Source organism: Gouania willdenowi, chromosome 8 (assembly GCF_900634775.1).
Source record: "Gouania willdenowi chromosome 8, fGouWil2.1, whole genome shotgun sequence".
Classification (NCBI taxonomy): Eukaryota; Metazoa; Chordata; class Actinopteri; order Blenniiformes; family Gobiesocidae; genus Gouania; species Gouania willdenowi.
The window spans coordinates 17193730-17217708 of NC_041051.1; the positions used below are offsets into that span (position 1 = coordinate 17193730).

Sequence of the window (23979 nt, forward strand, 5' to 3'; positions counted from 1 at the left end):
AACCAAAAACTGCTGGTCAACCTAAACGTAATTGCGCTGTTGAATACATAAGTGTAATTTAAAGGTCCTACATTATGCTAAATCAACTTTTTTTGAGTTTTTAACCTTGTTACAATGTTAATTCTTTATCAAAAACACCCCCAAAGTATAATTGGACTTCCTTCCTGCATCTCTGAGCAATCCTCACTAATCCTGCTCTCTGAGCTGCTGCTCTGCCCTCTGGTGAAAAACGAGCGACCCCTCTGGTTCAGACTTTAGTGACGTCACTAAAGTCTGAACCGCCCCCTCCAGGAAGTGCCTGCTGCCGGCGCCGCGCCTCCACAGTGAACATACACGCCCACTCTCTCGGAGCTAAAACCATGCAAGTGGCCGAAGAACATCTTTTTTGATGGTCATTGTTTCCTTTCTTATCCAGTTTGCACAGGGAAAACAATCGGTCTTTGTTTTTGCACCAAAAGATAATGTGGCGTGCATGTTGCCCATGCTACTTCACTGGGGCACTCACACCGGGAGAGGCGGGGCTCCAGAGGAACCGTGCGTCTCTACTTCTGGGTTGAAAGAAAATTACGTCACATTTCTTAATAAATTAGTATTTTATTTTGCAAAATGTTAAATATTAACCATATGTGGTTGTAGTTGACTTTGGAAGGTTTAAAATAGCATGATATAGATCCTTTCAAAACGTAATTGACCCCAACGCTGGTGCTCATTAGCATCAACTCCAACTTTCCTACTTTTCTGAAGTTTAATTCGCTTTGATGGAAGAGAGAACTTAAATCTCAGCCTAACCATGTGGTGAAACTGAACACCTGGGCTCGGTTGTCCCTGAAACAAACACACAGAGTGATCTTTGAGAGAGCTACAGCGCTTTGTTCCCATACAGGGTCTGACCTGCTTCACTGATGCTTTCCACACTTGTTTTTTAAAACATTGGCTGCCAGTACTTGTATCTTATCAGCTGGTGAAAAACCTGCAGTTCGCCAGAGAGGCCCCGCCTACGTGCATTTTTTTTCATCTCGTCTGATTGTATCACCACAGCAGCAGTCGGGCTTTACATCGTTTTACGACAGACAGAACTGCCCAAACCAAACAAAGCATGCAAGAATCAACTGGTCATCAGGTTTTAAGTAATTCCACTCATTATTAGGGATAATACAATACTTGGTCTAAGGTAGACTAAATATCATTAGGCTATGGACCTTGAACTGCTCGCATATTCAGCTAAACTGATAACTGTTCCCTTGAGTAAACCAAACATTGATGCGGGAGCATGAATATCCGGTGTGTCTCCTGAAAGCTTATTTTTCTTTATTATAAGACAACCTGACCAAAACGCTCAAAAACCTTATCTAAAGTAAGATAAATTAGGAATAGATGATGAAACCTACCTGCATCACTACAAAATTAGGGAGCTTGGAATCGTTTAAAAGAGTTGTAAATAGATTTCAAAGTAGTAGTTAAAGCCAGTGTGCCATCAGTTGACCACTGGTTGAATCTCTATCTTTTGATAGGCTTTTAAACGCAATGAATCATCCACATGAGTCAGTGGATGTCTAAATATGGCAAAATGCTGGAATATTTTTTACTAAACACTGAAATTAGTCACTTTTATGTTATGAATCTAAAATGTCAGGAGTAATAAAGTACTAAAAACACAAAATTAGAAATTGGCATGCCTTAGTCGTAGGGGTGGGACGAGATCTTGCAATATTAACCCATCGAGTATTCACTTTAAAGCTGCCACCAATGATAATCAATGAATTGAACATCATTTATTCTAAAAAATAAAATAAAAAGGTTGAAATTGTCAAGTAAATTATGTTAGATTCATTGACCTATGAGGCATACATTACAATTTTATCGAAAGGGAAAATTATTGGGCGTAGAAAAAGTCCTCTTTTTTTTATATTTTTTTATATTCAGTTTGAAAATTGAAAATCTCATACAGAGTTCAAAGTCAAATACATTTTAATGGAATAAATATTGTAATAATTATTAGATTTATTACAATTTTTTTGTGTTTTTATTTGCTTGTCAAAATATCATACCCATTTCGAGAAACCAATTATTTTGTACACTAACAAATGTGTAAAAAAAAATAAAATAAAAAATCGAATCAAAGTCGCATCGTGAACTCAGTGTATTGCCCCACCCCTTTGATTTGACACATCAATGCCTTTTTGTCTAAATCCTGATATTAGTCAGCTGCACACCATATGAGGAAGATCAGCTTTTTCCTGTTAAATCAAATCTACAGATGCAAGTGTTTTCTTTTCTTTCTTTGTTTATGACTTTGCTTTCACTTTTTACAGTGAGTTGAAGGGTTTTTAAAGCAGTAAAGGAATTTCCCTCTGGCTCATTTTTTATTGAACCCATACTTTTATTGTGGAAAAAATAGTGAAACGGAAGCCGCCCTTGTGTTACAGCCACACATGTTTACATAAAAGCAAAAACGGTTTTGTCAAAGAAAACTAAAACCGTGATGTTTCTATTCAAAACCGTGACGTGTCTATTCAAACCGTGATGTTTCTAGATACTAGTGTGAAACTAAAACTATATAGAATAATGCACCACAAACAGAGCCGGAAAGCGTGTTTTCATCAAGTAGATCAAACTGACCACAGAATAGATTATTTATCTCTGATCTTGGTGAGGTTACATTTTAAACCAGTGTTTGAAAAAAAATCATCAAACCAACACACGTTCAACTTTGTCTCACTTGTCCTTTTCCTTTCCGAGGACGAGCGAAGCCATTGCGTCAAACTGGATGATCGGGAAGGTAAAGTGTAAACACGGTGACTCAGCTTTGTTTCCACGTAAAGAAAAAAAAAAAAAAAAGTTTTCATCCATATTTAAAAAAATGTATTTAAAAAAAAAAAAAAAAAAAAAAGGTCAAAAAACCGTATCCCGTGGACTTTCTGTCTTACCTTCATGCCATGGCGCGTCAGTGAGTCCTAACGTGGAGAGGGCAAAGAAACGCCTCCGCCCTCCACATATCCCGTCCTCACCGGATCACACACACATAAACACACACACACACACACACACACACACACACAGAAGAGAAAGTCCACCAGGGATCCGCTCACACACACACACACACACACACACAGCCTCTAAAACAAAGCGCCGCTGGTTTGGTAAACTATGTGTGCATATCAGATCACATACCCCAGCACCGAGCCTGCAGAGATGGCACCCTCCATGAACACACACACACACACACACTCACACACACACTGAAAATGGATGGAGAGGGAGGGGGAGGCCTGCCTGGTGCCTGCACAGTCAGACTTAACCCATTCACTGCCTAAAGTCAAAGCATCAAAGCAAAGGGATAAAGCAAACATACCCACTTTATGACTAAATAAAAACATTTCAAAAATACAGCCAATAATGTTTTCTTCCCACTGTCGCTAAATTCTTGTTCGTGTGGATCTTGTTGGGTTCTTTCTTTCCAAATGTGGATTTTATATTTTGCTAAGCGCATTGAGATTACTTTGTTGTAATTTGCACTATATACATAAAGTTGATTTGATATTAAGATGGCCGACTCTTTGCAAACTTTTTTTTTTTTTTTTACCACCACTCGTAAATGTTAAATTCAGGCTAAAGCGTCTAAAAATCATCCTTGAAAGCTCCCACAATTTTGGGAGCATCAAATTGTTCTAAATGGTGAAACCTTGGCCCTAAAGAATCAACCTCACGGGCAAGAAGAACTGTTTACCTGGTGTTGGGTTATATTCTGGTCCGGTCACTAGAAGCTACACAGCCGTCCGGAGCTGATAACCCCCTCGGTTCTTTAACGCACATACACGACGATCATACACTTATAATGAAGACGAAGTCAAGGAATGGATTTAACACCATTTATGACAGATAGGATTTACGAGTGAGTGAGGTACTATGCGGGGAATCCGAAAAAGAGTGCGAACTTAAGAATATAACCCAACACTGGGAAACACCAACAAAGATTAACCTTTGCAACCTACTAACATGTAATTGTGCTTTTATTACTTGTTTTGTAGTATGGAATGTTAGAAAAGGCTTGATGAGAGGTGGAAAAAACATTTGTATTTATTTCTAATTTTTTTAATATTGGCCCGATATGAATATCAGATCTGGACACCCTAATATTGACCACATTCATATTGCTCTCTCTTTACTTGTATAAGCTTGGCAGAATGGTTAAGAAACACCAGTAGAGCAACCAACAAAGTACCAATGATAAATTGAGATCAACTAACTAAATAAACTAAATTCTATATTATTCCCATTTTGTAATAAAATCAATAACTATTAGTGGTGGGATAATTACTATTGAAGGCAAATCGAGTGCTTGATTTCCCACAACTGTTATCTTAAAAGTGACTAATCCACAAAATGTCCAAAGTATTTTAATATTTGTCACGGCAAATTTGCGGTTGACCTCATTTGGAGACATGATTTATTGCTCTGGTTGAATGATGGAGTCCAGGCGAGGCATTGATGATTTTATAAAAAAGGTTTATTATAAAATTAAATAAAAAAGGAGTAAAAAAGAAGCTTCCATCCTGAAAGAATGAAAGGCAAAAGGCTCGTGGCAGAGCAAAAAGGCAAGACCCACTCTAACTAACAGTTTCACAGCTTAAGCTTTTATACAGATAACATAAGAAGTTCCACCCTGAGGTAAGTAGAAGGGGGGAGTCAGATGCCCAACAGTAGAAACATTTGAGGATGATGAAGACGTGTATATTATGAGGAAGATTGGGCGCCACTCTTATCTATCCTTGATAGTGTGTGCGTTCGTGTATATCTGCATGTGAGTTTGAGTTTTGGCCTTCAGCAGAGACTCTGTGTTGCACTGAGTACAATACGATCTGTACTGTTTAATCTAACATGATTCAGCTTTTCAAAAGTGCAAAGAGTAATGGAGTCATCATGTATTAAAACATGACAAATTGTACACATGAACATACATTTGACGATATGATGATGAACATAAAAATTGCCATAACATATTCTAACACTGTAAATGACAAGGTATTATTGTAGTAGGTTAGATCAGTGGTTCCCAAATGTTTTGTGCCCAAAGGACAAGTAAAAATCTGAAGGCTCACCTATTGTGCAAAATAGCATTTATAACACGTGTTATCACTCATATCATGTACAATATCTGTAAATGTGCATAATTGTTTACTAATGCCAAATAAAATGTGACAAAGACAACTATACCAGTGGTTCCCAACCTCTCTTGTCTTGTGTACCCCTTGAGCCTTTCTGTCATACCATGAGTACCCCCTCACTCATACGTGTTCATGATTCTCCAAAAGTAGACCATAACACAACTGAATATTCAACTCAAGTCATTTTATTTCATCTTCTTAAATTGAACAATTAATATTCAGGTATTATCTTCTTATTTAACTCAAATTAAACACGAAATTACGTTGCCTTCAAGGCAATAAAATGATAAATGTAAGAAATAATATTATTTATAGTAAATGTTTGTATTATTAATACTGTATCATTAATACTAATATATTATGATTATATTATTAAAGAAAAATAATAAGGTTGAAATTAGAAAAAAATAAGAATAAATAAAAATAATAAGTCATATAAATAAATAAATACAAAACAAATAATGAACCTGCCTGTGATATATATATATATATATATATATATATATATATATATATATATATATATATATATATCTTTTATGACATTTACCACAAAATGTCCCCTTTAAACAGGCATTTAAACTTGAAAAACAAGTCATAGCGCACACGTGCCATTTTATTGACAGACTTATGAAATGACTGAGAATATTTTTCATTGTCTTGAAAATAAATTCTTAATTTTTCCACGTACCCCCTGCAATGTGCTCACGTACCCCTAGGGGTACGCATACCCCTGGTTGGGAAACACTGAACTATACGACTCATGAAATATTTATTAATGAAATTTTTCCAAAAAAAAAAAAAAAAAAAATTTGCCTCTGTATTATGAAATGAGTGCATGCACAGCAGTAAATTAAAAAAATAAATATTTTTGTGTCGTTGTATATTGCAATAATAATGTATGGTTGTCACAAAATCCCACGGCACATGCAGACACTGTTTGGGAACCACTGGGTTAGATAATAACACTAAAGATGACAATCAAATGTCGATCCTCTAGATCTCATGAGGACAAATGGCCAATTCATCCTATTACTACAAAACATACAAAAGTAAGAAATGAATAGTCAAAAAGCAGTACAGCCTTTTAAATGTCATATATAAACCAGTGAGGCTGCACACACTGTTTGTAGAAAACAGTCATAGTAGTTACAGGCTGAAGATGAAACCAAATTGCAAAAACATGCATTAAGTGATGTGATAAGGCCCTTTATTCCCACCTGTTATAATAGAAAGCTTGTGCTGTAACACTTCTTGAGTGAGAGTGCAGGTCCACAGGGAGTTTATATGAGTAACCTCGCTTCCTTTACAGTATCTCTTTACTTATTCATCATTTCTAATGGAAAGAAGTAGGAAATCACATCCTGATGCAACACAACAATGCCAAGGTTTTCTCTGCAGGTATCCTGGCTTGGATAAAAAAAAATTAATTTGAGAAAAAAAAAAAAACAGTTTGTATGCAAGAATGTCCAAGTTTGAGAGGGTAGAATCCATGGAATAATGATTACCTGATGGAAACAGCAGGAAGAGGTAATGTAGGCCTTGTGGTAGACAAAGCAGGCTATACAGGAAATACCGGCTCTGCCTTGGAACAACAAATGCATTCTTGGAGACTAACAAAAGATAGAAGAGTTGAGTGGATTCTAAAGTGTATCCAGGGTTGGGAGCTCAGTGTGATATTTCTCATTCATACCAATGTTGAAACGAGGCTGTCATGCAAACTGCTGGCTGAGTGTTCAGTGGCACATTGCATCAGCCTGTCAGTTTCATGTGACTTGCACTGATCACATCAGTGAAGGAAGTCCACAACACACGCCTCCTCCTGCCTTCGCACCCTTTCTTTATTTCTCCTGAAAACACATGCAAGAACACTCTTTGTTTTCACACAAAAGCTGGATGAGGTCAGCAAAGGGGGGGTCATGCAGGCAAGATCTGGGACAGCTGAGTGGGTGTGGTGGGGGTGGAGGACACAGGCCAGCCAACAGTGACGTCATACAGAGGAGAGGAAATGTGACTTATTATTGGGAGTGTTTGTGCATTTCTGAGAATCACATATAGGGAAAAACTATTGACGTGTAGTCATTGAATGTCATTTTTATAGAACAAATCAGAATCTGAATAAATACTATCTAGTTTTGTGAATCATGGTCCTGTTGTGGTTTATGTTTGGTCTTTGTTGAAAACGTTTCAAAGTAATGGACTGTGTTTTAAATGTGTTTAAAGTTTGTTATTTAGTCCACGAAGAGGGTTAATGTAACGACAGATATATTGTAGATCAACTTTACTGCCATCTAGTGGTCAATTATTGGTAAATTCAATTGCAAATTTCTAAATATCTCTTATCAGAACAGATGACTCATCTAATTTGTCAAAACTGTTTAGTGCATACACTACTGGTCAAAAGTTTTAGAACACCACACTTTTTCCAGTTTTTTTTTTTTTTTTTTATTTACTGAAAATGATTCCTTTTATTGTGTCATTGCACTCTGAAATGAAAGCATTGAACAAATAAGCAATTTGAAATCAATCTATAGACCAAAATGTATTCTAAACTGTTGACTCATCAACGTACAGTGTATATGTTACAATAAACCAACTAAATACATTACATTTTTCACAAAACCTGTGAAACAGTTTTGGATCCAATAGGATTAAACTCTTGTGACTTTGCATGTAAAATTATACTAGCATGCCTTAAAGTTCCAGTATTATACTATTTTTCACTCATCTCCATTTCTTCCAAGAACACCAAAAACATAGTATTTGAGGTTCATTTTTCCCCAAACTTACCTGTTTTCCAGAGTTTTAGCCTCTGAAAAGTCAGTTTGGTGACACTTCTATATAAACAGGTTGTTTTGGGACCTTCAAGCATATGCATGAGTGGGCGTGTCGATAGACGCAGACTTCATGCCACAGCTTTATTACCATAGCGATTTTTTATATCCACACACTCTTGTTATTGTTTTCAGCCAAAAAAAAACTGCACATTAGAGTAAAACACATGCTATTGGAGTGGCTATTGTGATTGTGAGGCAGACAAACGCTGCTCCGCGGTGTTTGTGAGGCAGCAGCATCAGTGGAGTCTGTCATCTGAGTCAGCTGCTTCAGACACTCACCACAGTGTTGAGCTGCTAAATCACCATCTTCTCCTCCTCATCTCTATTAACTACAGGAATAGTGCATCGAAGGTGATAATCCTTTTTTTTGTCCAACCGCTGCATCGCTTTGTTTCACAAACATGTCAGATCAGCTCAAAGGTGATATAACGGATACTGCAGGCAGGAGGACCCATCGACCTATGATACAATCTTTTTTATGCACGAGAACGCTTCATCAACCATTAGCATTAAAAGACTTAAAATGTAGGTTTACTTTCTCACAAATCCCGTTCTATGCTCATTTAAATCATGATAAACCCCAAATCTAAATATAAAAAAATGAACTGCTTCATCTCAATGACTCAAATGGTGGTGTGTTGTTCTTATTCTAAATCCATCTTGCAAGATAAAATTGATGCAAATTCTCTTTTGTGCAGTGATGTCATGGTGACGGGCGTTTTGTTTCTTCATAGCCGGCGTCTTTTTTTCACATTACACATGAACTCCACTCAGGCTGACATCACTGTTCATTGTCATTTTGGAGTTTAATATTCATGAAGTTCCAACAAATTCTGCACCCTGTGAGGGTCTTTAGATGCACCCCTAATTACTCATATGGAGATAACCTGCACTATGATTCACACATAATGATGATGATGATGATGATGATGATGATGATGAGCAGCATGACTAGTCATCATAACCAATCTGATGATTGAAGCACAAACTATAATGAATGCTTTATCTTTCAAACGAGATTATTATTCACCTACACTAAATCTGTCACATTCATTATCAACTATACTTTATAATTATTACATCTTTGTTTGAGATGTGCTCTTGTATTAATATGAAAAAGTGGCAGACAATGCAGTTTACCATAAAGTATCTTTTATTTGCTCATGGTTTGCCAATTGGAAATTTCAAAAGTGCAAACAGTCAGAAATAAAGAATAAACAGAACATGTTTATTTTTATGCTTTTTTTAATTGTTGAATTATGTGGATAAAAGTGTAATAACTGCAGCTTAAAAAAAAAAAAATCATTATTTTGAACATAAATCATCTTTGGAAAATGAATGAGTGAAAACCTCAAGTATTTTTTATTATGTTAACTAAAATTAGCCATACTACATGATTGATCTCCTTATACAGGAGAGTGGGTGCTCACGAGTTTCTATAAAAGGAGTGAGTGCTGTTTGTGATGGTGACGCAGTCTGTGCGTAATACCAGTGCATAAATAGTGGCACACAGCCTCTTTTTCATTGGACGTGAGGAGATGAAACAGACTATACTGCTGATAACCTGCAGATAGAGCACATGTATGCAGAAATGAACGCAACAGAAAGTTTAAACCTTCCCGTTGATGCCATCGTCGAAATGTTCCACTTTCTCAGTGAGCTTCACCAAACGCGCATCACGCACGCGCCTCTCCAGAGCGCAGGAGAGCTGCAGCAGAAGGTCTCCATCATCCCAAAGGCAGGTATGGGAATCATCACAAAAGTCAAAGGATGCTGGAAAAAGCAGGATAAGAAAGTGGTTGCAGACTCCAACAATCTAAAAGAGTCCTCTGATAGACTCTCTTTGAGGTCCGTGGACCTGCTGGGACTGGGTCTGACCAAACCCAGAAACTGTCACAGACTGGTTTTACTGGGGGCGCCCAGAGTGGGGAAAACGAACATCCTACAGAGGTTCCTGGGAAAGGAATTCAAGGAGCAGTATGAGCCAACATCCGAGGACTTCCACAGAAAGCTGTTCTACATCGGAGGAGAGGCTTATCAGGTCGATCTGCTGGACGCAGCAAGTGAGAGACACTTTCCTGCCAAACGGAGATTAACTCTATTGACAGGTGAGGAACCACTGTCATTGGTTTGATAGAATACATTTAGATTTGTGAGATCAGGGTTTTACTTTAAATATGATGAAGCAAAATCTCCAACATTGTAATTTTGCCCCATTCACTAATTGTGGAATTCTTTATCTTCCAGGTGATATTTTCCTGCTCGTCTTCAGTTTGCAAGACAGGGAATCGTTGAATGAAGTGTGTAAATTAATGAATGAAATCAAGGCAGCCAAGGCAAAAACACAAACTGTAAAAAATTCCAAGAGGTTGCCTGTCGTGATCTGTGGTAATAAGTCTGATGTGGACGCACAGAGAGTCGTGAGGAGGTCAGAAGTGTCCAGGCTGCTCGGTGAGGACGCGCTGTTCTTTGAGACGTCTGCAAAAAGCGGTGCAGGGCTGGACGCTTTATTCAAAGCCTTGGCCACACTAGGCGGTTTGCCCACGGAGACAAGCCCGTCTCAGCACCAGATCGTGCCCATCCTCACATACCAGTCCGTGTGCGTGGGTCTGCGGGGCCGTATCGGGAGACGCACTGCGCCCTGCGCCGCACTGGACTCACAGGCGCGTCGGCCGAGCTTCACCAGCGACCTGCGTTTGGTGCTTGGATCAAGCACCAAACACAATAAACCCGAGAAGTGTCAGATTCAATGAATTGTGAGACTTCTTGACAACACACATTGCAGTAGTATGCTGCAATATTAAATAAGTAAGGAGTTATACTCCCTATAGCACCTGGCTGGACCAGTGACTGTTTAATGTATGAATTACTCTGTAATAAATTATTTCTGGATTATGAATGCGCGCATTTTCATTCCCTTACATTACATCCCCAACATGTTTTTTAATTGTAGTTTCATACATTCCAAATTTTATAATATGATATAAATAATATGAAAATACATTATTCACATGAGCTTTCATTGTTTTCTTTCTACTAAATCTAAAAAATAAAAATGATATTACTTTAAGTAATATATCAATATCAGTGATGAAAATAAAACAATAAGTCAATTATTGGAAGTCTAAAGTGTTACGGGAGACAGGGTTAAAGCACTTCCTCATTGGACATTTACTGACCATTTTATAGACAAAATAAGCAAAAACAAAAACAAACCAAAAAAACAGACGGAGGTGTTAATATCACAGGTGTTAAAGGGTTAAATGATCACCTATCTGCCTTTTAAGACTGTAAGGTATGAAACCTCAAAGCAGTGTTTTTTTTTAAAAAAAATAAAAAATAATCAATTAATAGATGAATAAATATTCATTAAAATATTTTTGATTATTTTAAGATTATTTTTTTTCTTCAAATTAACACATCACACACCCAATACCAAACAACTGTATTCGATACTTAAGCTTTCTCAAGTTGTATGTATTTATAACACTACAACAAAATTAAAAACATGATTAAAAATTTTGGGAAAAGAGCAAAACATATCGCTGGGGTCATCAGAAATTTGTGATATCAAAAAAGTCTGGGAACTACTGCCTTAAGGTATGTGATCCTAACTTGACCATCAGATGTTGCAATTGGGTTTAAGTAGGGGGCCACACTTAATACAGAACATGTAAACGTCTTACGTTTCACTCAAAAAAAGGAATGATCATTAGGTCATTTTAAAGATGTTGATGAAAAGTTAGAAAATAATAATACAAATAAAATCTAAGATATATATATATATATATATATATACATACAGTATATATATATATATATATATCGGCTGATGTGAGATCGGTTGACATCAATGTTTTTCCACCGATATGTGCTGCTGTTTAAAACAACATACAAACAAATAATATGGCACAAATAACTAAAGTTGAAAAAGTATTTTTATTTTGCCCAGATGTTTATTTGTGAAATACATGTGGGGCATCACATTAGCCTGAACTAAAAATGAGGGTAGTGGGGGAGGGGACCTATGCACATGAGTTACTATTAAACATCATTCATTTATTCACAGCCTATTAGAACATTTTAGGCCTACTGTAATTAGTGAAAATTAGCCCACATTTATTAAAAAAAAAATTACTTTAGTTTTCTAAATAAAGAAATGATGAAAATGAGATGGGAAATTATGGTTTATTGCTTAAGCTTCTTAGCTTCTCATCAGAGGGTGTCGTGATAAAAAACACCCTGTAATGCTAGATGCTAGCAATGAAGTGCAGAAGAAGAATGCTCCTTAAATTACAAGTGTTAAAAACAGTGGGGATTGCAACGACAACTCTTCAACAAATCATTGCCTACTATAATACAGTATATTCTGTTCCAACCTCAGAAAACATGTTCCCTGCCTCTAAACATGACGTTAAACCACATGGGTGTAGACACGGTGACAGATGCTGAGTTCCCTCATAGACGTAAGCACTCAATTGTTCAGTGGGGATGAAGATGTGAGATGAGAACATAAGTGCGTAGGAAGGAAATGACCAAGAAAAAAAGATGACTCATCATAACACCCTTCTAAGAGTTCCAGATTATTGTTAGACACAAGATACTGTATCACATCTGAAAGAGATGTAGTGGGGCAACTTTAAATACCCAGGTGTGATATACGCAGCTCCACCATTCCTCATCCTCTGCATCAAGACAGGAGGTAGGCTATTTTCTGTCACAGTGAGCGCATCCTCCACAGAAGAAGAGGAGGATGAAGTCAGCACCACGGAGAGAACACACTCATCCAAACTGCTGATGCAGCTGCTGTCATAGACACGAGTTCAGTTGCACACTTGAAAATATATTTAACATTTAAAAATAGAGTCTCCAGAGTAATTTGCAAGAACATTGTGTTATTGCTTTTCCATTTCTGTAAACCCGTTTACAAGCATCACCGTCGTCTGTTGCTGGTTATAGTTTGGTTCGACAGTCAGCAAAACGATAGCCATCCTAGTGTGGTTTTAGAAAAGTCTGTTTCTCCAGCTCGACCAGCAGAGTTGGAAGTATGCTGTCCAGTAAGGCCAGACCGTCCCAAGAGCAACGCAGACCCCTGAAATGTTAGTGACAGATGGAAGAATTACAATTATCCCACTAATAACAACAATCCTAGAATACTACAGTAACAGAAATAATAGATCATAGTAATCATGGTACACAATGATAAGGGGCAGGTTTACAATAATGAGGGGTTAATAGATCATTTTCTTCTTCTATTCTTCATTTGATTGTGTGCAATTGTGCAGTATGTGCGAGCACCAAAAATACCAAACACTTGTAAAGTGAGGAGTAAGTGCTTTTACATTGTGTGAACACGTATATGCACAATACAAAAACTGTGAATGACTTATCATTTTAATCATAAACCTCCAAAAGTGGAAGAGCTAAAGTACCAACAAACACATGCGCGCACACATCCACACCAGATGGCACCATTAAAAAGGTTAGTTCTGTTCACACACATGTAAATATTAATCAATATAACGCAGAGGTTCCCAACCTTTGTGCACTAATCCCAGGATTAGTGCACAAAATGACAAGATGCAGCAACTAAGATATTTTCATACTGCATTTTATTTGAACTAGATTTATGTTTGATACAGTTTAAGTATATCATACAGTTATTTGATATTTATTGTGTGTGATGTGCTAATTTGAAAATAAATGATTATTTAAAAAATGTAAAAATATTAAATTTTAGGCAGTTTTTTTTGTTTTGTTTTACCAAATTACTAGACATTTTAAGCGACCCCGTTTTAATTCCAGGTGACCCCACATAGGATCCCGACCCCAAGGTTGAAAAACACTGATATAACCTGTCGTTCAGGATTAGGCGTTGATTTCGTAGCAGCTCCTGCACATCACTGGATGCACCGAAAACTTCCTGCAGGCTCATGTGAGGGCTGAACAACTCCCAGTGCTGGTAAACACAAGGACAAAAGACAAATGTCACAAACATCAGGGACTGTTGCACAGACACTGAGTGTTTCTCATTAAAGCTGTGCTGCCGAATACAAAAGCGTGTATTGACCTTGTTGGTGATGCCCTTGGTCATTCTCATCCCCATCACCAGCACCTCCTCTAATCTGCCGATGGAACAGATCTTATGAAAAGAAGCACAAGGACAGCAGAGAAAGGAGCAGAACACAGACTGAGGCTAAATATAACTTTCACAAGGACTGAATGTTTGAAAGAACAAACGGATGAACAAGTCGTCCTAATGAGTGACTCATGCTGGAAAAATGGCACTAAGAGGAGCGACGCGTACTTTGTTACGTTTGTGCAAACTTCACCCCTTCAGCTGTCAAGTAGTGACGACCACGTAAACCCACCACACTAATCCCTGTAAGTGCTACAGCTCACAGTTGGAGATGACTGAGGTGCGTCCGCCTCCTGGTGCCGTGTCCACTCTGCTGGACCTCACGCATCCACACGTCAGGCTCCAGAGTCTGCGTCCGAGCCTCTCGATCCAGCCCCCCCTCACCCACAGGGACAAACCGACCATGAGCCCCTGTAATACAAAATACATATGGTTTTATTTACATCGATTGAACTATAAATTATGCCCTGATTAGCCACAATATTATGACCACCTGGCATTTAAAAGCTCACTGCTTTTCTTTCAGTTCCCAAAATTACTGACCAGGATTTCCACACGAGATCATAGTTCTGGAGACTTTTTTTTTTTGACCCAATCAATCAAAATATTATAATTTGCTTGTTTTTTCCTCTCCATGTGTGATCATAAACTTGTGGCTGATTCCAGTACTTAATTGCTAACAAACACACATAATACACCACTATATGTATGGTATGTATTACCTGGACCAACACCAATGTACTGTTCTCCTTTCCAGTAGCTCATGTTGTGACCGCTCATTGAATTCTAGACAACAGAAGGAAAAGACTGATTTATCCTCTGCATCCATTACACAGTGCAAAGCATAGCAGACATACAATGTTTTTTGTTTAACATTTTATTTTGAAAAAACGGATTTAAAATGCCCTTCTGTTGTCATCTTGATTAGTGGATTTCAATGGGTTTGGTGTACATTTATATGCCTTATAGTTTCACGAGTTTGCGCAATGGATTAATATGTACCTTTACTTTCTAGCAACAATGACAACAGCATCTGATTGTATTGCATAATGTTTCTGTACCTGCCAGTATTCCTCCCTCTGATTTCACAGTTTACTGCTTAAACACACTTTTTACTATAATAACATCACTCTGTAGCCTTTCAATGAACAAAATGTCCTCTGCAGCAGCTAAACATTTCAGATTTTTACTTCTAAGCACCTGCATTACATTTGCAATCTATTCAGAAATAATTAAATCTTTCAGTTTTTCCAAGTAACATGTTAGGTCTACTAATATTACTACTAACACAAAACTGTTTACTCGAAAAAACAATATTTTTCTTTACAAGTAGTACTACTAATATACTCAAAACCTCACTAGCAGTACTAGTAGACGACATGCAGATGAAGTAGAAGGGACTATATCAAGGACTATATCACCATTATATGTTAATGAGTGGTGGCAACAATATATGCTAACCTATGTACTGTATATCACTGAACTGTAGGTTATATTGTCTCATTTGCTGACTTTCCCTTCATACAGAAAAAAGTCCTTTGTGAAATGAGAGCTGTATATGTATGACTTCCTTCTTTTAGGGAACTTAAATCTCAACAACAACAAAATACAGAACACAGAGGATAGAGAAGAAACAAGAGAGAAAAGAGGGAAAGAAAAAAGAAGGAAAGGTAGTAAAAAGCAGTTAAGGTTAGATGGATGTGTTGTACAAATTATTTACAACGACAGCAGCTTTCTCTACGTCACATTGATTTAAATTCAGTTTTCAGGAGACCACGCCTTCTTCTCATACAACAGCATGTACGCTGACCGTTGTGGCTCGGAGAGGACTTTCTGCATGCTTTGTCACAATGTTGTTGTTTATGTGAGCCAAGAATCCGAACCTTGGCTCTGCTGCCGGTTCACTCCGTCACAGATGTAGTGGCCAAATTCATCCGAGGTTCCCTGATGACTGTCGAGAGAATATTGAACCAATATTGTCTCATCAATGCAGAACTTTCCAGGAATCTCCAGGTTCTGTGGCAGATTAACAGCACTATAGAAAAAAAAAAGCGCTGCAGCTGTAGAATCAGCACGTTTTAGAGGGATAAGAATGAGGTCTGAGAAGACTCACAAGCTCCACAGTGACATGAAAACTGAACACAGCCTCCTTTCTGGTTCCCGTGGAGACAATCGTCAACTGGTTTAGGGCGAGGACCTTCTGAGGCAGGGTGCGAGGCAAAAATTCTGCTATTCATAGTTAATTTCTTAATCAATTGACAGCTTTACTTTAGATTGTTTCAACTTTATATCAATTGTTTCAGTTATTTTTACTCATTCAACTCTTTTTTGTTGCTTTTTCATTCACATATTTTGTCCTATTTCAATGTTTTTTGACCCTTTTTAAAAGTTTTTCAACATTTCTTCACCATTCTTTAATGCAGCATTCAGCAATGCATTTCAGCACATGCATTCTCACTTGCATTTTCTTCAGTAAATGTGGTTTTTCTACTTCGGTTTAGATGTTAATTAGTAATAATAACACACCTGAATCCTCTGATATAAGGAAATCTTTAATAATAATGGCTTAGATTTTGTATAGCGCTTTTTTATAGGGAGACTCAATGCGTGTACAGAAACCATTATTAATTCACACCAGTCACTGACATCAGTCATACCAGTGGTGGTAAGCTACAATGTAGCCACATCTGCCCTGAGGCATACTGACAGAAGAGTGGCTGCCATTTTGCCCCTCTGACCACCACCAACATTCACGCACAATTCATACAAGGCAATATAGGTAAAGTGCCTTGCCCAAGGACACAACGACAATGACTTGGATAGAGCGGGATTCGAACCCCTAACCCTTTGGTTATTGAATGACCCACTCTACCACTGAGCCTTTGTATTTGCATTGGTGTAGTAAATGAATGCTTTCTGGCTGTTCATTTTGCTGCTAAAAATCTAAAACATGCTACATCTTGAACTCCTGACTTAGAAAGAATAAAACAGGCAGTCACACTCACATGCCTTGCAAAGTTGGACACCTCATACTGTAGAAAGCCATGCTGCTGGAGAGTCCTCCTGGCACTGTGGTACATGTCTGCTGTCACGTCATCCCCAGGCACAGACGCTACTCCACAGTGCACCTGTTTAAAAAGCTGAGTGCCACGCTCTAGTGTCAGCTGGTACAGAGACACATGGTCATCACAAATCTCCAACAGCTCAGCAAGCTCCTTTTCCCAGGATTCGACAGTCTGTCGGGGGCGTCCGAACATCATGTCTACAGACACCCTACCAGGGCACAGCCTACGGGCCTCTGCTATCGTCTGCAAGGATTCACGAGAACTGTGATCTCTACCAAGAACCTTTAAGTCCTCATCCTGCAAAGACTGAAAAACATGATTTGAACAAGTTCAACAAACGCAGAATTCCCTGAGACCACCTTTTGGTTTTAAAACACACCTGAACCCCAATGGAGAAGCGGTTGACACCAGCACTGCAGAAGTCCTCTAACTTTGACATGCCTGCAGGAGTCGGGTTGACCTCAATCGTGACCTCTGCATCATGGGAGAGGTTCACCAGCTTGGAGACGCTTTCAAGGATGGCAGCAATAGTTGAGGGCGGGGCCAGGCTAGGAGTCCCTCCTCCAAAAAACACTGAAGTAATGCTGCAAATTAAATCAGTAGTTGGTGCGTTGTAGCTACAAGTTCACCATTAATGATAAGAGATGATCCTACCGAGACACTCCACTGAGCTGCAGCAGGGTCTCAGTCTCCTGCAGCAGGCACTTAGTGATGAGGTGGTCTTTGTTTTCTTTGGGTATGTACTTGTTAAAATTGCAGTAGGTGCATCTCCTGAGACAATAAGGCCACTGTAGAGAAGCAGAGAGCAAATATTACCTTTTAAGATGCACAATTAGTCTGAAAGCATGAGGAGACACCTCACATATTTATCTACTAGGGGTGTTGAAAAAAAATCAATTCAGCGATATATCGCGATATTACGTCGTGCGATTCTCGGATCAATTCTAAATTCATCCATATCAATTTTTGTTATTTAAAAAAAATTAAATAAATAAATATATATATATACAGGTATAAATAAAATATTTATTTATTTTAACCTTTATTTAACCAGTAAAGTCTTTTCCACAGCAGGAGACATTGTAACTGCACAAAGAAGTGCACTGAAACCTGCGCATGTTGACCAGCTTATGTTTTTTCAATAAAATCTACAAAGAAAGTACCAACTTTCTGCATTTATTTGTTGTTCTAGGCATATACCTCAGTTAAGTTGTACTAAAGTCATGTTGCACTAAAGTCAACATTGGTTTAAAAGCCACAGGAAGATTGTATTAGAGTTGTCACGAGACCAAAATGAGTAACTACGGTACTATACCAGACAAAGTATCACGGTTCAGGGTAATATTGCAATACTGAAGCCTTTTTGTTTTAATTATTATTTTTATGAACTGCACTAATATAAAATAATCAACTTAGGATAACAAATCCATTCTTATAAAAAAAAAAAAAAAAAAAACAATTTGACAATAATGCTTCTTCTCCAACATAATAAACCATAGAGGATAAAATACAATAAACAGGAACTGATTCCCTGAGAAAACTATATTTGTATGCATTTTCTGGGTGACGTCACTGGTGTTTTATGAGATTGAATGTGATCCCTCCTTTGTATGTATATAATTTGTAAATATTGTTTGTACATTGTAAATAAAAAAAATAAAAAATAAAAAAAGATTGCTCTGAGTCCGTGCGGAAAAAAAGCGTTCCCTGATTTGGCTCCTATAGTTTGGTGACAGCGCCTGCACAGTGGATCTCCTATTGCTTTACCGCCTCTGCCTCGTTTAAAGCCAAAATAGTTCCAAATGGGACTTTTGGAGTTTGTTTTTTTTTTTAGCAAACTTAGTGATGCCACTGACGACGCGGCGGCAGACTCGCCGCTCGGGCCCGGTGCTTCTGCCAATACAATACAGTGATAAAAACATAAATATAAGTCAGAAAGTAAGAAAGAAAACCATTCAAAAAAAAAAAAAACCCAATTGTTTATTCATTTTATGTATTTTGTAAAGACATCAGAATTTATATATTAAACGAAAGTTACTTATTACTCTAGGGCAGTGGTTCCCAAACTGGGGTGGGCGTACCCCTATGGGTACTTGAACATCTCTCAGGAGGTACACGGAAACATTTGTCAGTTAATTTTTTATCATAGAGATTTTTTTTTTTTTTTTTTTTTACATGCACACACTTTTTTCTCATCCAACAATAATAATTTGTGGCACAACTCTTTAAAATACACCAAAAGGTGAAGTTAAAATTCCAAAACGAGGGAAAAAAAAATAATTAATAAAAAAGGACTAAATTCAAGGTTAATGTTGGAGGAGACGCAGGAAAGTTGCAGACACATAAATAAGGCAGTGGCTATCCGTACGTAACCGTATCGTACGTAACGTCCCTCATTGGCCAGTTTAGGTCACGTGAGCGCCCCTCATTCGCCAGTACTTCCGGTTGCTATTAATACGTAGATTCCTAAACTACGTTATGGACTAATTAACCCTAAACGAGCACCGGAGTTGCCCGTACGGATAGCCACTTCGAGTAAATAATGTTTATCATGAGCCAAGGGGTACTTGTGATAAGAAATAAAGGCTAAGGGGTATTTGGGGCAATAAAGTAAGGGAAACACTGCATATGAGGAATGGACTCCCGTTAAAATTCGTGCACGAAGAGCTGTAATGTATGGAGGTCAGAGTATAAACTTACATGCACATACAGAGACGCCTGCTGAGTCACACGTGGAGCCTCAGGCCGTTCATCCACAGTGCAACGAGCCGCCGAGAAGCTGCGAACACCGGGAGGAAGGACGCGGAGCAGCGGCCCTCTGATCATCATCGGACCGCCTGATTCTTCACCTGGAACCACCAACCAGGAGCTGAATATCAGCCATGTCTTCTATCGAAACAGTCACAACAGAGATAAGTCACACTTCGTCTTCTTATTCCTCTTCTTGTGGGGTTTATTGGTGGTTTTGTAGGTACATTATTGCCAAAGTCACACAAGTTTACTGTCGCCTCTTCATGACTTCCTCCATAACAGGAAACACGTGTTTTTTTCTCCTTAATTGCACACCCACACGAGGGCGCTGTTGTGCCTTAATTAGAAGAACAATTGTACAATGGCTGGCGATTTAGAACAAAAAAATCACACATTATATATATTGATACAAGAATCTAACAGCCTTAATTTTCCTCCAGACACAATACAGTGTAGAGCAACTTAAACACATTTAAATAAGCAACAATACATCAGTTTAGTGTGCTTTTCTCTCATTTTATGTATTTTTGTTTGTCATTTTGTGTATTTTCACTCATTTCACATGGGTTTTTGGTTAATGTTGTGCCTTTTTTCATCGTTATGGGTTTTTGGAATCATTTATGTTTGTTTTTGATGTAATATTGTGTATTGTTATTGTTCTTTTGTCTATTGTTACTGTTGTTTTGTATATTTGTATTGTTCTGTTGTGTATTTATTGATTTATTTTTTGACATTTTGTGTGTTTTTGGAGTAATTTTGTGCATTTACTTTGGTAGCCACACAATATTAGACTGCCACATTGCTCATGTCTTTTATAGGACAACATTTGAGTATTAACTATGCCCGTACCTGTGTTATGTCAGAACTAGAATCACACACTTATCCATCCGTCCCCCTGGTAAAATAGGTCAGTATATGCTAAATTAGTTTTTTTTTCTGTTGAAATATATAATCAGTTGGGATATTTAATCAGACTTGATATAGCTCAAAGAAGCATTGTTGCTTTTCCTCCAGGGAATTTGAACACATGTTTTATTCATGGTATCTTAGGATCTCTATTTTAGATAATGGTTTGAATAGTAGATCAAATGCAATGAGCCTTTAATGTCTCTTGTGTTTTCAACATATGTCATACATATTCCTTATATGTGAAGATATGCAAAGTTAATGTCTTTATGTGATGCTGTTTAAGTGGGACAGTTCTAATTATCTGGTTTGGTCCATAGCTGGATCACAAATTTGCACTCAGGCTGGAACCAAGTCATTTTAATGAGCTATTGATCCACCAGAACACGGGAAAACAACCCCGGTGAGGTGCAGTGACATAACATAACCAGTGTTTTTAACAGGGGGAACACAAATAGGGTTTATGAAGAATATACTGTATAAGTTTGTTGAATTCTCGTTTTCTTTGAAAGCCAAGGTACACATCGCGACGCACAAAATCCGGTTAAATCCCTGATTTACTCTGATGACCACCTCAGATTTAGTCGATATGTGATTCATATAGTCTGAGCAGAGATATGAACTACTTCACATTAACAGTAGAAAAATTATGCAATATTATTTCACACCTTAAAAGCCATAAAAGTTCCTAAATGTGAGCAGTTGCTGCACCGCATTCAGTATTCAGTTCTGGAAAATAATTCAGCAGAGATATCAATAACTGTCCCACACTGCCTGCTGCATACCCCAAGGACATTTTCCACTTAATATCAAATCTGATACCAAAGTACCAAATAATCACAGAGAGAGAGAGAGGCACAGAGAGAAGAGCGACACAAAGACCGGGACTTCAAGCGAGCGTGAGACCACAGTTCAGCAAGAAGCTGCTTCATTCCAAAGACTCTATTTCAAATGGAAAAGAGGAAGAAAGGTAAGCTTTCTGATGTAAAACAAAATAATCACTGTTAAAAAATGACTTATGTATGCATATATTAGTGTTCTTTCTGTAAACTGGATATTTCAACAATTAAACCAGGGAATACTGTTTTTATATCTGAATATCAGTTAATATAGGTTTGAATTGGGAATAAAGTTTTTGTTTAGCAATTCTAACAAAAGGTATATAAACAACCAAAAAAGAATAGCTTGCGAAATGCTTCCACCTTTTGAACTGTATGTCCTTAGATGACAAAAACCTCACTACCAGAGAACTAAAATAACACTTATTTGTTGTTGTTTTTTCTAGGTCTTTGCCCTATGTCCATTGTTAGACAACAATAGCTCAAATCATTGTATGCATTTAGGTGAGCAGATAGCTAAACTCTTGGCAATGTGACTACAAATAGATCAAGAGCACTCAGGGAGCACAAAGCTCCACCAAACACCAAGTATCCTTTTTGCCAGGTATCTGCATCAATGATCCTGATCATGGTACTATGATCATTCACACTTCAAAGCCTTGTAAGGAATTTCCAACACCATTAATAACAATACAGTAGGTCTAATTGTATGGGCATCCCCATTTTTGGAAATATCGTGATGAAATTTGCAGATTCAATCTGGATTAAACCTGGTGGGGTAATTTTGAAATAGAAATAGAAAAAACTTAACTGGCAAAACAGAGTCAAATTTAATAAAGATTGGTCAAACCAACAATGAGAAATAGGGATTTTTGGATTTCTCCAACTGATCCAGAATCAGTATGTTGAATTGATCTGAAATCCCTTCAAAATGCAATGGAATCTTTCATGGTGTAAGGTCTATCTTTAGTTATAATGTTGTAAAAGTGCTTTTGACATAATGTTGTTAAACGATAAACAAAAAAACACCAGTGAAAATATCACGAATGAAGGCCAATAGTAAAATGGAGATACATTGATAAAGAAACCAGGATGAGTGTGATTAGAGCAATTTTCTGCCCAAACTGATCTAAACTGACTGTTTTCACAGGATCTGCTATTGAGTTGCGGTTGATGGTCATTGGGAGCAGTGGACCCTCACAGTTCCTTCTAACCAATGCGATACTTGGGAGGAAGGAGTTTACCAAAGATTTAACCAGCATTTCAAGCAGTTTGAAGAACACTGGAGAGCTGGCCGGTAGACGAGTGATGGTGGTCAATGGACCAAACATTTATGACAAGGATATATCTCGGGTCAAGAGAAAGGTGGAGCAGAGAAAGTCCAAGTGTTTGTGTATACCTGGGCCGCATGCCTTCCTTGTTGCCTTTGACATGGAAAAGATCTCTCCAAATGACATGAACACCTCAAGGTTGATGAAACAGCGCTTTGGAAGACAATGTGTGAGACACAGCATGGTCCTTCTGGCTTATGATGAGAATATGCAGGATACCGAACTGGAAGACAAGGTGCTAAAGACAGACTGGCACCTTAGGGAACTGATTGAGAAGTATGGTGGGCGATTTCATGTCTTCAACAAGAACTGGAGAGATCGAAGCCGTGACAGAGAGCTGCTGCAGAAGATCGAGTTGATGGTTGCCTCATTGGGAGGGGGATACTTCTCCAGCAGAACCTTCCAGAAAGCAGAGGACTCAGTAAAAAAAGAGGAAAAGAGGTTGAGGAAGCAGAGGGCATCAGAGATAGAGAAGGTATGGAGTACAATGGAAAATCATTATGTAGCAGAAGAGCTGTATTCCAAGAAGGAGGCTTTCACCGCCAACATGAGCGCAGAGATCAAAGCCAAAGCAGAGACTGAAAACCCCTGGCTCAGAACCTCCCTGGCCAGAGGACTGGGTACGGGGTTAGTGGTGGGGGCTGTAATGGGCGCACTGTTTGGGTCGATTGAAGGGCCAGGGGGGATGGTTCTTTATGGGGTCATTGGTGGTGCAGTGGGTGGATCCGCAGGGGGGACAGCACAGGTGGCTATTGAGCACATTAATAACCGAGTAGCTCCACCAGCAAGACTAAACTTCAACTCCATTTTCATTAACCGCTTCTTTGCAGCCCCTCGGACTTTACAGCATGACTGAACTTTATCTCTTATCCTCTGTGTCTTGTTTATGTAGGTTAGGTAATATATGGCTCACTTATTATTAACACATTAGATAATACTGTTTGAT

At 38.1% G+C, this 23979-nt stretch overlaps 4 protein-coding genes across 12 annotated transcripts in view; 2 read left to right on the forward strand and 2 right to left on the reverse strand.

The window, feature by feature from the left end:
- Positions 1–3232, reverse strand: part of epn3a (epsin 3a) — a 20347-nt gene extending 17115 nt beyond the window's left edge. For 3 of the 8 annotated variants that reach the window (XM_028455350.1, XM_028455359.1, XM_028455349.1), the window contains exon 1: positions 2928–3163. The gene's annotated coding sequence lies outside the window, so the exon portion shown is untranslated. The other 5 variants (XM_028455351.1, XM_028455353.1, XM_028455354.1 and 2 more) reach the window with 4 other exon arrangements.
- A 6312-nt stretch (positions 3233–9544) lies between these two features.
- Positions 9545–10755, forward strand: rasd2a (RASD family member 2a). The gene is made up of 2 exons (XM_028455611.1): positions 9545–10110; positions 10250–10755. The coding sequence occupies exons 1-2, from the start codon at positions 9582–9584 to the stop codon at positions 10753–10755; spliced, it is 1035 nt and encodes a 344-aa protein (XP_028311412.1). The 5' UTR covers positions 9545–9581.
- Positions 10756–11922: 1167 nt separating this feature from the next.
- Positions 11923–20398, reverse strand: rsad1 (radical S-adenosyl methionine domain containing 1). 2 transcript variants are annotated; one of them, XM_028454427.1, is made up of 9 exons: positions 19907–20398; positions 17861–17994; positions 17586–17790; positions 17147–17512; positions 14864–14927; positions 14405–14552; positions 14073–14160; positions 13858–13961; positions 11923–13094 (listed from the first exon to the last, which is right to left on the reverse strand). In XM_028454427.1, the coding sequence occupies exons 1-9, from the start codon at positions 20033–20035 to the stop codon at positions 12995–12997; spliced, it is 1338 nt and encodes a 445-aa protein (XP_028310228.1). In that variant the 5' UTR covers positions 20036–20398; the 3' UTR covers positions 11923–12994. The 2 variants fall into 2 exon arrangements, with proteins under 2 accessions (XP_028310228.1, XP_028310229.1); XM_028454428.1 differs by having other exon boundaries at positions 14073–14127; positions 19907–20396.
- LOC114467909 (GTPase IMAP family member 1) lies at positions 19670–23937 on the forward strand. Its single transcript, XM_028454430.1, has 2 exons — positions 19670–21833; positions 22853–23937. The coding sequence occupies exons 1-2, from the start codon at positions 21815–21817 to the stop codon at positions 23887–23889; spliced, it is 1056 nt and encodes a 351-aa protein (XP_028310231.1). The 5' UTR covers positions 19670–21814; the 3' UTR covers positions 23890–23937.
- The last annotated feature ends 42 nt before the right edge of the window (positions 23938–23979 follow it).